Source organism: Pundamilia nyererei, unplaced genomic scaffold (assembly GCF_000239375.1).
Source record: "Pundamilia nyererei isolate P.nyererei 1_Seehausen unplaced genomic scaffold, PunNye1.0 scaffold00005, whole genome shotgun sequence".
NCBI lineage: Eukaryota > Metazoa > Chordata > Actinopteri > Cichliformes > Cichlidae > Pundamilia > Pundamilia nyererei.
Window position 1 is genome coordinate 3,516,062 of NW_005187406.1, and position 12,133 is coordinate 3,528,194.

General features: G+C 39.3%; 2 protein-coding genes and 1 non-coding gene across 4 annotated transcripts; 1 reads left to right on the plus strand and 2 right to left on the minus strand.

Annotated features, from left to right (window-relative positions):
- Positions 1 to 871: 871 nt before the first annotated feature.
- On the minus strand, positions 872 to 9,945 carry plbd1b (phospholipase B domain containing 1b). 2 transcript variants are annotated; one of them, XM_005721814.1, is made up of 12 exons: positions 9,872 to 9,945; positions 9,355 to 9,487; positions 8,628 to 8,730; positions 8,298 to 8,381; positions 7,470 to 7,611; positions 7,236 to 7,382; positions 6,761 to 6,905; positions 3,682 to 3,882; positions 2,752 to 2,892; positions 2,483 to 2,668; positions 2,226 to 2,332; positions 872 to 1,177 (listed from the first exon to the last, which is right to left on the minus strand). In XM_005721814.1, the coding sequence occupies exons 2-12, from the start codon at positions 9,458 to 9,460 to the stop codon at positions 1,001 to 1,003; spliced, it is 1,539 nt and encodes a 512-aa protein (XP_005721871.1). In that variant the 5' UTR covers positions 9,461 to 9,487; positions 9,872 to 9,945; the 3' UTR covers positions 872 to 1,000. The 2 variants fall into 2 exon arrangements, with proteins under 2 accessions (XP_005721871.1, XP_005721869.1); XM_005721812.1 differs by having other exon boundaries at positions 8,628 to 8,850.
- On the minus strand, positions 9,607 to 9,679 carry trnar-ccu (transfer RNA arginine (anticodon CCU)). The gene has a single exon. It is a non-coding gene; the product is annotated as a tRNA-Arg (tRNA).
- Positions 9,946 to 10,086: 141 nt separating the features above from the next.
- On the plus strand, positions 10,087 to 11,796 carry cby1 (chibby 1, beta catenin antagonist). Its single transcript, XM_005721815.2, has 5 exons — positions 10,087 to 10,215; positions 10,442 to 10,540; positions 10,673 to 10,778; positions 10,907 to 11,019; positions 11,399 to 11,796. The coding sequence occupies exons 1-5, from the start codon at positions 10,210 to 10,212 to the stop codon at positions 11,477 to 11,479; spliced, it is 405 nt and encodes a 134-aa protein (XP_005721872.1). The 5' UTR covers positions 10,087 to 10,209; the 3' UTR covers positions 11,480 to 11,796.
- The last annotated feature ends 337 nt before the right edge of the window (positions 11,797 to 12,133 follow it).

Genomic DNA, 12,133 nt, shown 5'->3' on the forward strand with positions numbered 1-12,133 from the left:
TGTAATGGCCGCTACAGAAGAAAATAATCTTTTCTAATCAAGTTTTAAAAATGTTAAATTTTATCGAGGCAAAACACAAACAAACAAAAAAAAAACTGTCTAGGCTGTCTAGGTTTATACTTCGCTTTTGTCATCTTACACTAATGAGTGATGAATTTAACCTTCCCTTAGTCTGGTGGTAAAAACACATTAGGAACTGACAAGTAGGTAAGAGTAGGTGAGAAATCCTATTTGTTATGCAGTCAAATGTTGCTTAAAATTGTTACTTGAGTTTATTCATTTTCCCATAGGTACTATACATGGCAGTCAAATGCAATTATCATAACTTCTCTTTTTTGTCAACCAGATCAGAAACGTGAACCTTTTATGAATATTTTATTTTGAAAATAACATATTTTCCTTTCATATTTTGCACAAAAACAGTTGTTGTAGTTTTTGCGAATTTTATTTCTGTTTATATAGACAAAATGCACCACAGGTTATAATTTAATTTAGTATAGTTAATATTAATGCAAACTTAGATAATTTTCTTCCACAATGTGCAAACCTGAGTAGATACTGCATAGAATTGAACTCAAAAACAAAAATACTGTAATTATAATAAATATAAAACGAACAGGATTTCCCTGATGGTTTAAATCCAAACGTTTGTGGAAACTTTACACAGAGTGTTAAAAGCCGACAATCCTTATGCCAGTTCAGAGTACTCTGTCACTAATAGATAGATGCTGTGAAATAAGACCAACACAACACTACATCACAAACACCTCACTGCATCTAGTGGCATCTATTTCAGTATACTTCACTTTGATCATTTGTTGTCTGTTTTTAAAATGGGTTATTAAATTATTAATTTAAAAAAACACCAATGTTGGCAAAATAATCAAGTTTTTTACTCTCTGTTTAGCTGCACCAACAGGATTTTCAGTGTTGTGGCGCAGGCTTTGTGAATTTGAACACAGCTACACATGGACGCATGGCATCTTCCAGCTCTGTGCTCTTATGGCTTGTCCAGCATGGGCCTCATGGTGATAAAGGGAAAGTTGTACGTGTGGGGGAGTCCCTGATGAATCGTGAAGTTAAAGGACTGCCATGAAAATGGGCGCAGACCCCCCTGGATCGTGGGGCCATTTATTGCCTCGGCGACCAGCTGGAGCGCCATCTGGTAGTCCGTCACCTATACCGTGACACAGAAATGAGGAGGGAACAGGAACATGTGAAAGAAAGGTAATTTAATGCTTCTAATCAAATCGTGTTGCTTCATTTGAAATACTGGCTTCAACCACTGCACAATTTAACTTAAACTGAACTGAACAGAAATCTACACATAATTAATGTGAATGAATCTTATTAACTTTGGAGAGTGTTTTCATATTTTGCCAGCAGCAAATATATTTTTTCACTTAATCTAGGAAATATCTAACAGACAGATTAGCAATAGTGTTTGCACACACATTCACAAATGCTAGAGGTGATAACCTGGCCTTTATTCTAATACCACCAGGTGATATGACTAATATCACCTGGTGGTATATCTTGTTTGGGGCATCTACATTTGGACACTAGATTTACATATCGGTTTTATTGTCGCCATATTAGCACTGTGGATCACAGACAGCAGTCTAACAAAAAGATATACTCACTGATTTGTGCAAGGCATCTCGGTTGTTTGTGAGCATATTTGTCCCAGACTGATTAACAAGGTGCAAGGTTTGTAATTCACTGTGATATAAAAATGAATGCTAGCTTTAGCAAGTAAAAAATTACAGGTTTAAAAAAAAAAAAAGGTTCTTACTGGATGAGCTCACTCTGCAGTTTTTTATTACAAACAAATACAGAACAGCTGATGGGCAGATCAAACTGAGAATTTGAGCGCAATGCTCAATTCTGTGGTATCAACTTGTCAATCACAGGTTAGACACACCCTGAAACACACCCTGATATACTCCCTGCTTTACTCTAACGTAGAGAATCAACATCTTGCTCTATTAAAAACAACACACACCTAGAAATAGTTAAACAAATAACAAAAGGAGTAAAGAGAAAAACTGCAGCTTTAAAAAAAACAGGGAATTTAAAGGGCATGTGACAGCGGTGACTCATTAACCAAAGGTTATATCGGCAGACAAAAACACAAGCAAAACACATGCTGTACTTTGTATTTAGTTTTTATCCTCACACTGTGACAGAGCTGATTCTGGCCTAATGTGCTGGTGTCCTCTGACCTTAGTGTCGTAGCAGCCCCCTGGCCGTGGCCTCCTTGGTCTCAGGTCGTTGCGGCAGCAGATGGTTTTGCAGGGATGGCCCTTTGAGTAGGGATCTTTCTTGTAGTCTGAAACAGAAGCAGTCTGATGTTTAGTCATGCTGCTTTCACTTTGACGGGAACAAAAATATCCTGGGCTATTTGTGTTTTCTGTGAAGTGCTTTGAGCTCCAGAGCGTACATACAGCGCGAGGAACAATAACTCTGTTGTTTCACCTACTGTTGTATCTCATCATGCGTTTGAGGGAGCTGAGGTCGGACACCTTGGCCTGGTCCCTGCGGAGGATTTTAGCTCGGGGACAGAGATCATAGGAAAAGTCTTCCCCGTATCTTTTCCACATCACACTGTACCCACTCAGGTTGTAGATTTCAGCATGAAATGGTATATTGTATGACGGCCAATAACCTGTTAAATGGAGCACACTGGAGGGGGAGGTCACTCAGAAATCAACAACAGCAGTAATCACACAGATACAGATGGTTTCTTACCTCTGCGTAACGCCCGAGTCTGATCGGAGTGCATGACTTTTCCGGGAATCTGCTCTACAACAGTCAGAGCTCCATCCCTGATGCTTTTACTCAGAGAAATCCTGCTCAGGTCCACCACCATGTACTGGCTGTTATATGTGCCTGAAATACAAGGGAAATACAGATCCACTCCTCCCTGTCCCATGGACACTTGGATTTTGTGTGTCAACAAATATTGGAGGGATTTTGTGAGATGTGGTACAACTTTATTTACCTTTACTCACTAAAAGACCAATACTGAAGTAATGTAATCGGTCTAGCTCATGTTGCTGCATGTTAGCTATCCTACTGTAAAATGAAAGCTTACATGTACAGTCTCGCATGCACCTGAGGGATTTGGATCTAGAGAGGGAAGCACATAAACTTTTGTCTTATTAGATACATATTTGCACATGCCATAAAAACCTAAAACATAACCCGATCTGAATGAAATGACATCACGGTCTGCAGGTCACTGCAATAGCTTGGCAGGATGGTGAATCTGAGCGCCAATTCTGCTGTTTGTTAAAGAGCTGTCAGTCTCAAGAACACCCTGTCCTGTTCTCTCCTCTGCCCTCCATAGCAACGTGACGTGAAAGATCAAAGCAGCCTTCCCAATTAACACACACAAGCATTGTGTAATTGAGAAGAACGATGTGTTTGAGAGACTGCTAAATCTCTATGGACATGTGTCCTGTGAATTTTTGCATTGCCAGCATTACGTCTAAAAGCCAGGAGGCACGGCAATAACAGCATGCATTAGTCTGAATTAGTGGCTCCATATTCTTAATTATGTTATTTTTAAAAAGTGATTTGATGGCTGTTTTTCCATATTTGTGGCTTACTTTGGTTTTGAATAAAGCCTCAAAACTCAACCACCGCTTGCCTTAATTGACATCACTGAAATCTCACCTGAGTTGTATCTGGAGAAAACCTGCGCCCACTCCTCTCCGGTGTGCGCCAGACCGTTAGCCAGTCGGACCCTCTGCCAGGCCAGCAGGCTGTGAGGGCTGAGCTGAGAGAACAGAGAGGCATTGAAGACGCCGATGGAGGTCTGAGTCATCAGCAGGCCGCTCCCAAGGAGGTAGAAGTCATCCAGAGACATCAGGAAGCCTAGAGGAGGAGAACACGCAGCAGGTTTCTTTTTGACAGTCAAAGGAGTGGGGGAGGGTTGGGGGTCATTTGATAAAGTTGGAGCAAACAAACGGTGTCGTGATTAGATCATCTGCAACTCACAACATGCTTAACTTGTATTTATTAGCAAATGGAATAAGTATCTTTAACTCAACCAGTGATTTCTGATTTTTTAAAGGCATTTTAAGTTTTTTTAAGGTACTACAGTAATATTAATTTGTTATTAAAATATATAAAGTCAAGTGAAACAATCCTGCTTTTTATGATTACTTGTCTTGTTACTTTCATTTATATAGCACATATAAAAAGGGAACAGAGCTTTTAGTTGCTTCTTCACATGTGTGGACCTCTGATTATGTGCTAATGGACTCTGGAAGGAGATGCAGGCTCCTGTTGTGCAATAATAAATATTAATTTGCCAGTTAAGCTGATAAATGAACAGCTCATGTGGGACAGACAGATAAGCAGAGAGGTTTTGCTGTAAATGCATTTTAAAAATCATTTATCTGTTAATTTATTCTGAGGTCTGTTTATTAAAGTGTGGCTTAATCCAAGGTGATTTTCTCCTATCATGACAATAAAGTAATCTTGCCTCGTCTCAAATGACTGCATGCTTCCTGAAATGATTTGCATACAGCAATAAAAATGATGTCCCAGTTTCTTTTAGCAAGTCTTTAGCATCTTTTAGCTCAGACGTTTTCAGTTTTCTGGTCTGCAACTTTATTATTTTGATTCACTCAGGAAGCTGTTTTTAGCATATAAAATCTGAAAACCCAGTATACAGTATAATATCTGGACTCAACAACAGCCATACAGTGTTTGTGACCAGCTGCTGAAAATGGGTCATCAGTCAGCCCATAAAGTACTACATTTTGTATTTCCCTCAGCATTTAGCTCTGATGAACTGGTAGTGTATTAAAGTATTTATATTTAATGCACCACATGCATTCTAATATTACTCTCTATCCACTTGATACGTAACTGTATGCTAACATGTTTTCCCTTGTGGTCACGTGTTAGTGCTGTGCTCATCACCAACAAATGTGAGCACTTCAATAAAAGCATTATTTTATAGAGTTTGTGTGTGCTCCAATAATGCCACAATTTCTCCCAGTAGTGGATGTCACAGCAAATGTGCAAAGAAACTGCAAAATACCCAAGTGATACATCACAAACTCTACAGGCCTCACTTACCATGTTAAATATTGACATTAAGCACAGTGCAATTAGCAAAAGACTGAACAAGCAGTCTTTTTTTTGGAAGGATTTCCAAGAAAGAGCCTCTTCTCTCCAAAAAGAACACTGGAGCATGCCTCAATCTGCAAAATTGTAGCTAAATAAGTCACAAAACCTCTGGACCAAGAAGACCACAAGACCGTAGTGTGCAGCGCTACATTTGCTGAAAACCAAACACAGCATATCAGCACAAACACCTCATACCAACTGTCAACACTGCGGTGGAGGGGTGATGACCTGAGACCTTTATGGTCACCGAGTCAAGCAAGAACTCCTCTGTGTGCCAAAGTGTTCTAGAGTCAAACGTGACGACATCTGTCCGATAGCTAAAGTTTGGCTCAAATTCATGCAACATGTCAACAATCCCACGCACAGCAACAAATCTACAACAGAATGGCTAAAAAAAGAAAAGAATGAAAGTCCATAGACCCAGTCAAAGTTCAGACCTCATCCTGACTGAAAGCTGTGGCTGTACCTCAGGAGAACGCCCCCAAACCTCAATACACTGAAGAACCTTGTAAAGAACAGTAGATTGAAGTTCCTTCACAGCGACGTGAGAGTCTTTTAAAGTCATAAAGAAAACAATTATTTCAAGTTATTGCTGTTAAAGGTGCTTTTCATGCTGTGAAAACTTTATTTTCATGTGACTTCATAACTTTTGTTAAAGATATGACTATCACGCTCATGAATCGCAAGTACCAGATGTGTTATCAGCATTCCTTTTCCGATTGCGTGTATTATAATTATTTCAAGTTTCATCTTGCCATACTACTTTTATGTAGAGTTACACCAGGTAGAATTACTCTATACTACTTTGTATTCTATACATGAAAAGGAAAAATAATAAGCTCCTCTGAAAAGACACATCCAACTCCTGCACTAGAAGTACAATATTAATATTATTAACAATAGAAGCCAGATGTCTTTGAATATTTCCACCACTGAGACTGCCCAGCATCTCTTCTTGTTCTCATGGTGCCGACCTGCAGTGCATGATAAATCCTCAGTACTGTTAGAGGGGAAGCAGCTTAGGAAGGCCGCAGAGGGCACACATCACCTCTGCTGACCCCATTGTATTTCATCTCTTTGTTTCAATATAGTGAGGTGATATCCTCGGCCTGCTGCTCTCTAAATATAGTGCTTTAAAACCACTTGTGTCCTGATAGGACTGTAGTCCACAAGAGGATTTTTTTATGGCCTGGTCCACTTGACAAATCTTTGGCCACAAAATTTCTCAGTCTCCTCTAACTCTACAGCGAGGGGAGTATAGCTCCGTTCGAGCATGTGCATAAACACACGCGGGATTCAGTGTTTTCTCATTACTGCCTAAGCTGCATGCTTTGCAGGAGAATTGTGTCGAGTGGGAAATGTTCATTGGGGATTTGGGTTAATTCCTAGATGTCAGTGTTCATATTTTCCCTTGTGGATTAAGGATAAGAAGTTCACCTCCCCTCGGAGCTTTTGCAAGAAAGAAGTGAGGTCTGTTCTTTGAAAAACCCTCTTCTTCTGCAAATCGATCTTTTTTTCTCGAGACACATTGATTATTTGAGTATATTTATGCATATAAGTGTGCGGTTGTGCGGCTCTTATACTGTATGTGATATAGTAGGAGTGTGTGTACCAGGGTAGCTGCTGAACGACATCTTTCCAGTGGCTACGTGTGTGTCAGACACCTTGAAGTCCCAGTGTTTATAGATACGCATGGTGGCTGCATAAGTATACCAGCTAGAGTGGCCAACTAGCAGGTTCTCAAAGCCTGGAAGAACCTGAGACACAGAGAAGAGAGAGAGAGAGAAACATCTATATTTTTAAAAGAAACAAGACACAATCAGTGAATCATAAAAGAAAGAGTTTAACGTGGATGCAACTTTATTAAGATACATTAAAGGGGTCTTAAAAATCCAGTAGCACACATCCATTTGAACTTTGTTCCATAGATTGTTGTACGTGAAAGAGGAAATAAGCCCCTTGCAATGGCCTTTTACACTCATCTAAAAGAAGAAAATCCTGCTCACAGAGGCCAATAAAAGCAGTTAGGTTTGTGTTGAGGTTTTCCCAAGGGCTCCCTCACATGAGCCAAATGAGCTTGGCCTAACCTTTATGAGAGCTGTGCAGTGGCCCATTCCAGGCATCCTGAAAGCGCCGGACCCTGCGGAGGAGTTGGAGCGCGGTGTCAAAGCTGGGACAAGATCCAAGAGGTCACCGACACCATTTAGAAACTGGACCGTGAACGCTGATAGAGGCTGCGCAGGAGGGAAAGAGCAAGTGGCAAGAGATCCATGAAATGACTGTGACAACTCTCTCACAACCACAAACACACATATACACACCTCCCTGTGTTTGCTTTTGGCCCACAGTGCAGCTCCTGCGTGGAGTCCATCCAGCTGAGCCAGGATCAGTCCCATATGCCTCCACAAGGGGTCACTGTTTCTCCTGAGCTTCACCTGCTCTCTGGCCCACTGGTCTTGTTTGCTGGGGTTTATTCAAATTTTAGAATCAACGTTTATCGCTTGATGGTGCAGTTTTACATCACTCTAACAATCAATAGGTGCATAAATATAATTTGTAAATTCTGTATAGACAGTTGACAGTTATGAGGCACTATCATAGAATGTATATAAAAGATGGATGTAGACGTCCGCTGCCTAAAAGAGTCTTGTAAAGTTTTCAGCTAAGCTTTGCGATCTTTGGTGTTTTGCTGTCTTGAACCCAGGTGTGGCGGGTAAGGTGTGAATATGACAGAGAACTGACGCATACCACTGCATGCTTTCTATTTACACAGCTGTGAATGAGAAAGTATTTGACTTTCATAACAACAACCACATCACCAGAATTTATCAAGTAAGACTTTAGACTGAGCCCATAAACTTAGTGTTTCCTGAGGTCACAGATTAAGTGAGCATTAAGATAATTTCCCAAGACTTCTACACAGTCTTTGTGCCAACAGGAGAGTCACCTCCTGCAGGCTATTAAAAGCAGAGAAGGGCTACACCCATCTTTTATATACACTCTGTGCACAATACTGGTTAATCAAGCCTCTGAAAAAGCATCTTGAAGGCAATGGAAAACAAAGAGAAACGCTTATAAATCTAGTATTAGACATGGGATTACTCTTAGCTTAATCCATGGCTTTGATTTGATATAATTTAACACTGTACCTCAAAAAGTTTTTCAAGGGCTCCAGAACCTTTTCATCCTTGATCAGCTGAGGGTACATGTTGGAGTAATGACTGAACATCTGTCTGCAATGGAAGGAGAATAAGCAGTGAGGGATTAGCCCACATAAAAGCAGTCCACATGTTACAACCAGAGCTAGCAGCTACACCTAATAAGAAATGTAATCAAAGTGTAACGATATATTAACTGAAGTTGACCTGTATCTGCATTAGGTGTCGGACTGCATTGCTGCCACATGATTGGCTCACTTGAAAATTGCATTTATAGTGCTTAGTGTATTTTCATGCTTGCACTTAGCCTGTGCTGCTCACCCAGCAGTGAGGTAACCTTCCAGGTAGCCAGCCAAGAAGAAAGTGGTCTCATCTTCCTGAGTGATTCCTCCATAGCCTGCATTGATCTCCAGGATGCCCCATCCTGAGAGGAGCAGAGTGTCATTGAAGTACCCATAGGCTTCCCCCTCCGTCTCCATCAACCCCTCCTTCAGGATCACACTTTTCTGGGCAGCATCCCAGTGCACAGTGGCCTCTTGGAGCTCTACCATTGTAGAAGGATGGGTTACATGCTTGAGGTTAGATAACACACATTACGTAAGATAATGTCATGACACCGATAGAATAATTACAACAGCTTTCTCATGTGTTGCTATTTTCTGTCAAATTAATATTAATTGCATATAAATATTATAAGAACACTAACACAATGTTGTGTTCGTGTCCTTGCTTGAATATACAAGCATTTTGTTCAACTTACATTTGTTAACATAAGTGTTACAAAACATTTTAAAAAAGAAAACGTGTTTAAATGCATTTAAATGGCTATGGTATTTCGAGTTACATGTTCAAATAGTGTTACATTTTAAAACTGTTAAATTTAGCCGGGAGAGAACAAAGTAACTGTCCATTAAAGAAAAGCTATATAAGATATAACCATGCGCCTTCTTTTATAGCGGTAAAGATATTTATTTTGTGTTTAGCGGAGTTATAGGGATATAAAATTGGTTCCCGCCGTGTACAGACACGCCACAGTAATGTTACTCACGGTAAGTTTGGAGCTTGACGTTCACTCTTCTGAATACATCCGTGGATTTTACGGATACAGCTAAGGTGCTCAGCAGTACGCAGAGTGCCATTCTGCGTTTTTCCATGTCAGCCGTCTGTGTCTGTGTTCTCGCCTAGTTAGACACACATATTCTTCAAACGTATTAGGATTTATATGTGAAGATTTTCTTCTACAGACAACGAAGCACTTAAACTGTGTCTAAGGTGCTTGTTACGATAGCGAAAAGAAGAACACCCCAGATGGGACTCGAACCCACAATCCCTGGCTTAGGAGGCCAGTGCCTTATCCATTAGGCCACTGGGGCCGTGTACAAAGTGAGGCGGGGCCAGTGTATTTTAAGTACAGTCGTAACCTACTGAAATAGTGTTTGTATTATCTGTACTTTTTGTACATTATCATTATCTGCATTGTGCTGTTCATAATAGTCAATTTAATGTATGGAGTTATTTTTTTTAATTATATGAGCTCATCCGAATAAAATATTAAAGCGTCGTACCACAAAGACGGTAAAAGATCACCATGGTGACGTTCCGCTACACGGGTTGTTCCATTACCATTCAGAAACAGGAAGATCTTATGAAATTCTAACTAGTAGGTATTAAAATGTGAACACGATACCCCCCCCAAAAAAAAAAAAAAACGCTGTAAGACGATGGCTTAAATGTTAGTTTCTTTAAGGGTATTATGGTGGACATTTTTTCCCGAATAGTTTGTGCGAAAGTCGTGGAATGTTTCAGGATTGCCCACTTTGGACAAATGGAAAATTCGCACTTGCGCAGTGGCAAGCATGTTCTGCGAGAAACGGATTCAGGCGAACTTAAATAAATACCCTGTATGGAGGTAAATATGTTAGCTGTATATTTAAATTGAAACAGCATTACCTACATACTCTGCGAGGCAGGGGATAATTTCATTAAATTGTGAGATATAAGTAATTCACGCAGCTAGCCACCTAGCATTAATTTGGTCGTGCACCGCTAACGACGGTAAACACAGTGAGAAGCTAGGTGAAGCTAGCGTTATCTTAAAAATAGTAATTCTCTTTCGGGTGCTGTCTCTGATCTAGGACCTTAAAAAATCTCTGAGGATGCCTCTGTTTGGAAACCCATTTAGTCCTAAAAAGGTTCCTCCACGTAAATCCGCCTCCTTGTCCAGCCTCCACACGGTGAGCTAATGAATTTTAGCATCATTCACACACTGGAAACACTAGTTGTACAGCACGTTCGGGGGGGGGGGATGCATAACATCCTGAGAGATAGCATTAACCGTTATTTATACCTTTTTATCTTTTTTTTAGTTGGATCGTTCAACTCGAGAAATAGAGCTGGGCCTTGAGTATGGCCCTCCTGTGATGAACATTGGAGGTCAGGTCTTGAAATTTGAAGAGGGACAGTGGATTACAGGTAATGGGTTTTCTGAATAATTACCTTTTAGTTCTCTCTCTCTATGTGTGTCTGTGTGTGTTATTATCAACGTCTGGTTCCTTGTGGCCAACACAGCATAAACTTTTTTTTCTCCTTTGTGAAACCAGAATCTGGTGGAAATGTGTCTAGTAGGGAAGTTCAGCGGCTTAAGAAAAAAAATATCCAGCTGGAGGAAGAGAATAACATATTAAAACTAAAGATTGAACTTCTCCTGGATATGGTAAGATCAATTGTCATTACATTGTGAGTAATATTATGGATGCAATATTAGGCTCTGAGGTAGGAAAGGGGTTTTTTTGCCTCTTCTGTAAAGCTGCTATAACTGCATAATACTGCTTTTTTTACAGGCTGCATATTATATTTAAGTTATAAATGTAATTACCAGTTCATTTAATTATATAACGCTTACTTTTTCTTTTATTTGGCTTTTATTTATATCTTATGAACTTTTATTATATAGTTCCTATGTAGAGCACTTTGTTTCAGCTGTGGTTTTTTTTTAAAGTGCTTTATAAATAAAGGTGATGATGATAATGATGATGATAACCCGGTTTGTCGCAGAAGGAGTAAAATAGTGATCTTTAATCTTTTCCTTCAAGTTAACAGAGACTACCGTAGAGTATCACCTGATGGAGAAAGAAGTGGAAGAAGTCAAGACTCAACATCGAAGAAAAAAATGACAGATCTGATCTAGTGCCTCCATTGAATAAAGCGTTTTCTTCCAAGTAAATATTTTTGTATCGATAGATAACAGGACAAAAGTAATAATATCATCCATTTTCCTCAAAATGAGGATTCTTGTGTGTTACATTTTACTCTTTATTTTCCGCTTACTGTATGTTTTCTGTTTTTAATTTGTTGAATTATTTCACCTTAAAAACCTTCTTTGTTCAATACACAGCCAATTTTCTACACTTTGTACATTTGTATGTAATGTAAAACCTGCTTTTTAATATAATTTTTTTCTATTTTCTCTTTGGATTAAAAATAAACTCCATTGACAAAAGGCATTTCTTTTTGTTTGACTTTCGTTTTTTAGAAAATAACATTTGTGAATTGTTGGATTCATAGCAGCTCTAAAAATATACAGTAACACAATAGAAAGAATAAAATAAGAAAAGTAAGGCTTCATTCACTATTACAGCTTTTCATTCAGCTCCACTTCCAAATAGAGCAAAACCCTCATATACAGTATGCCTTCCATATACTTACTGAGCAACTTTTGGGTGGTCAGAATTATTTATAAGTATTTTTAATACATAGCATACAGAGCTTCATTTTTTTGTACATTGTTTTTTTTTTAATTTTATTTAGCTAACAAACAGAATAAAAAC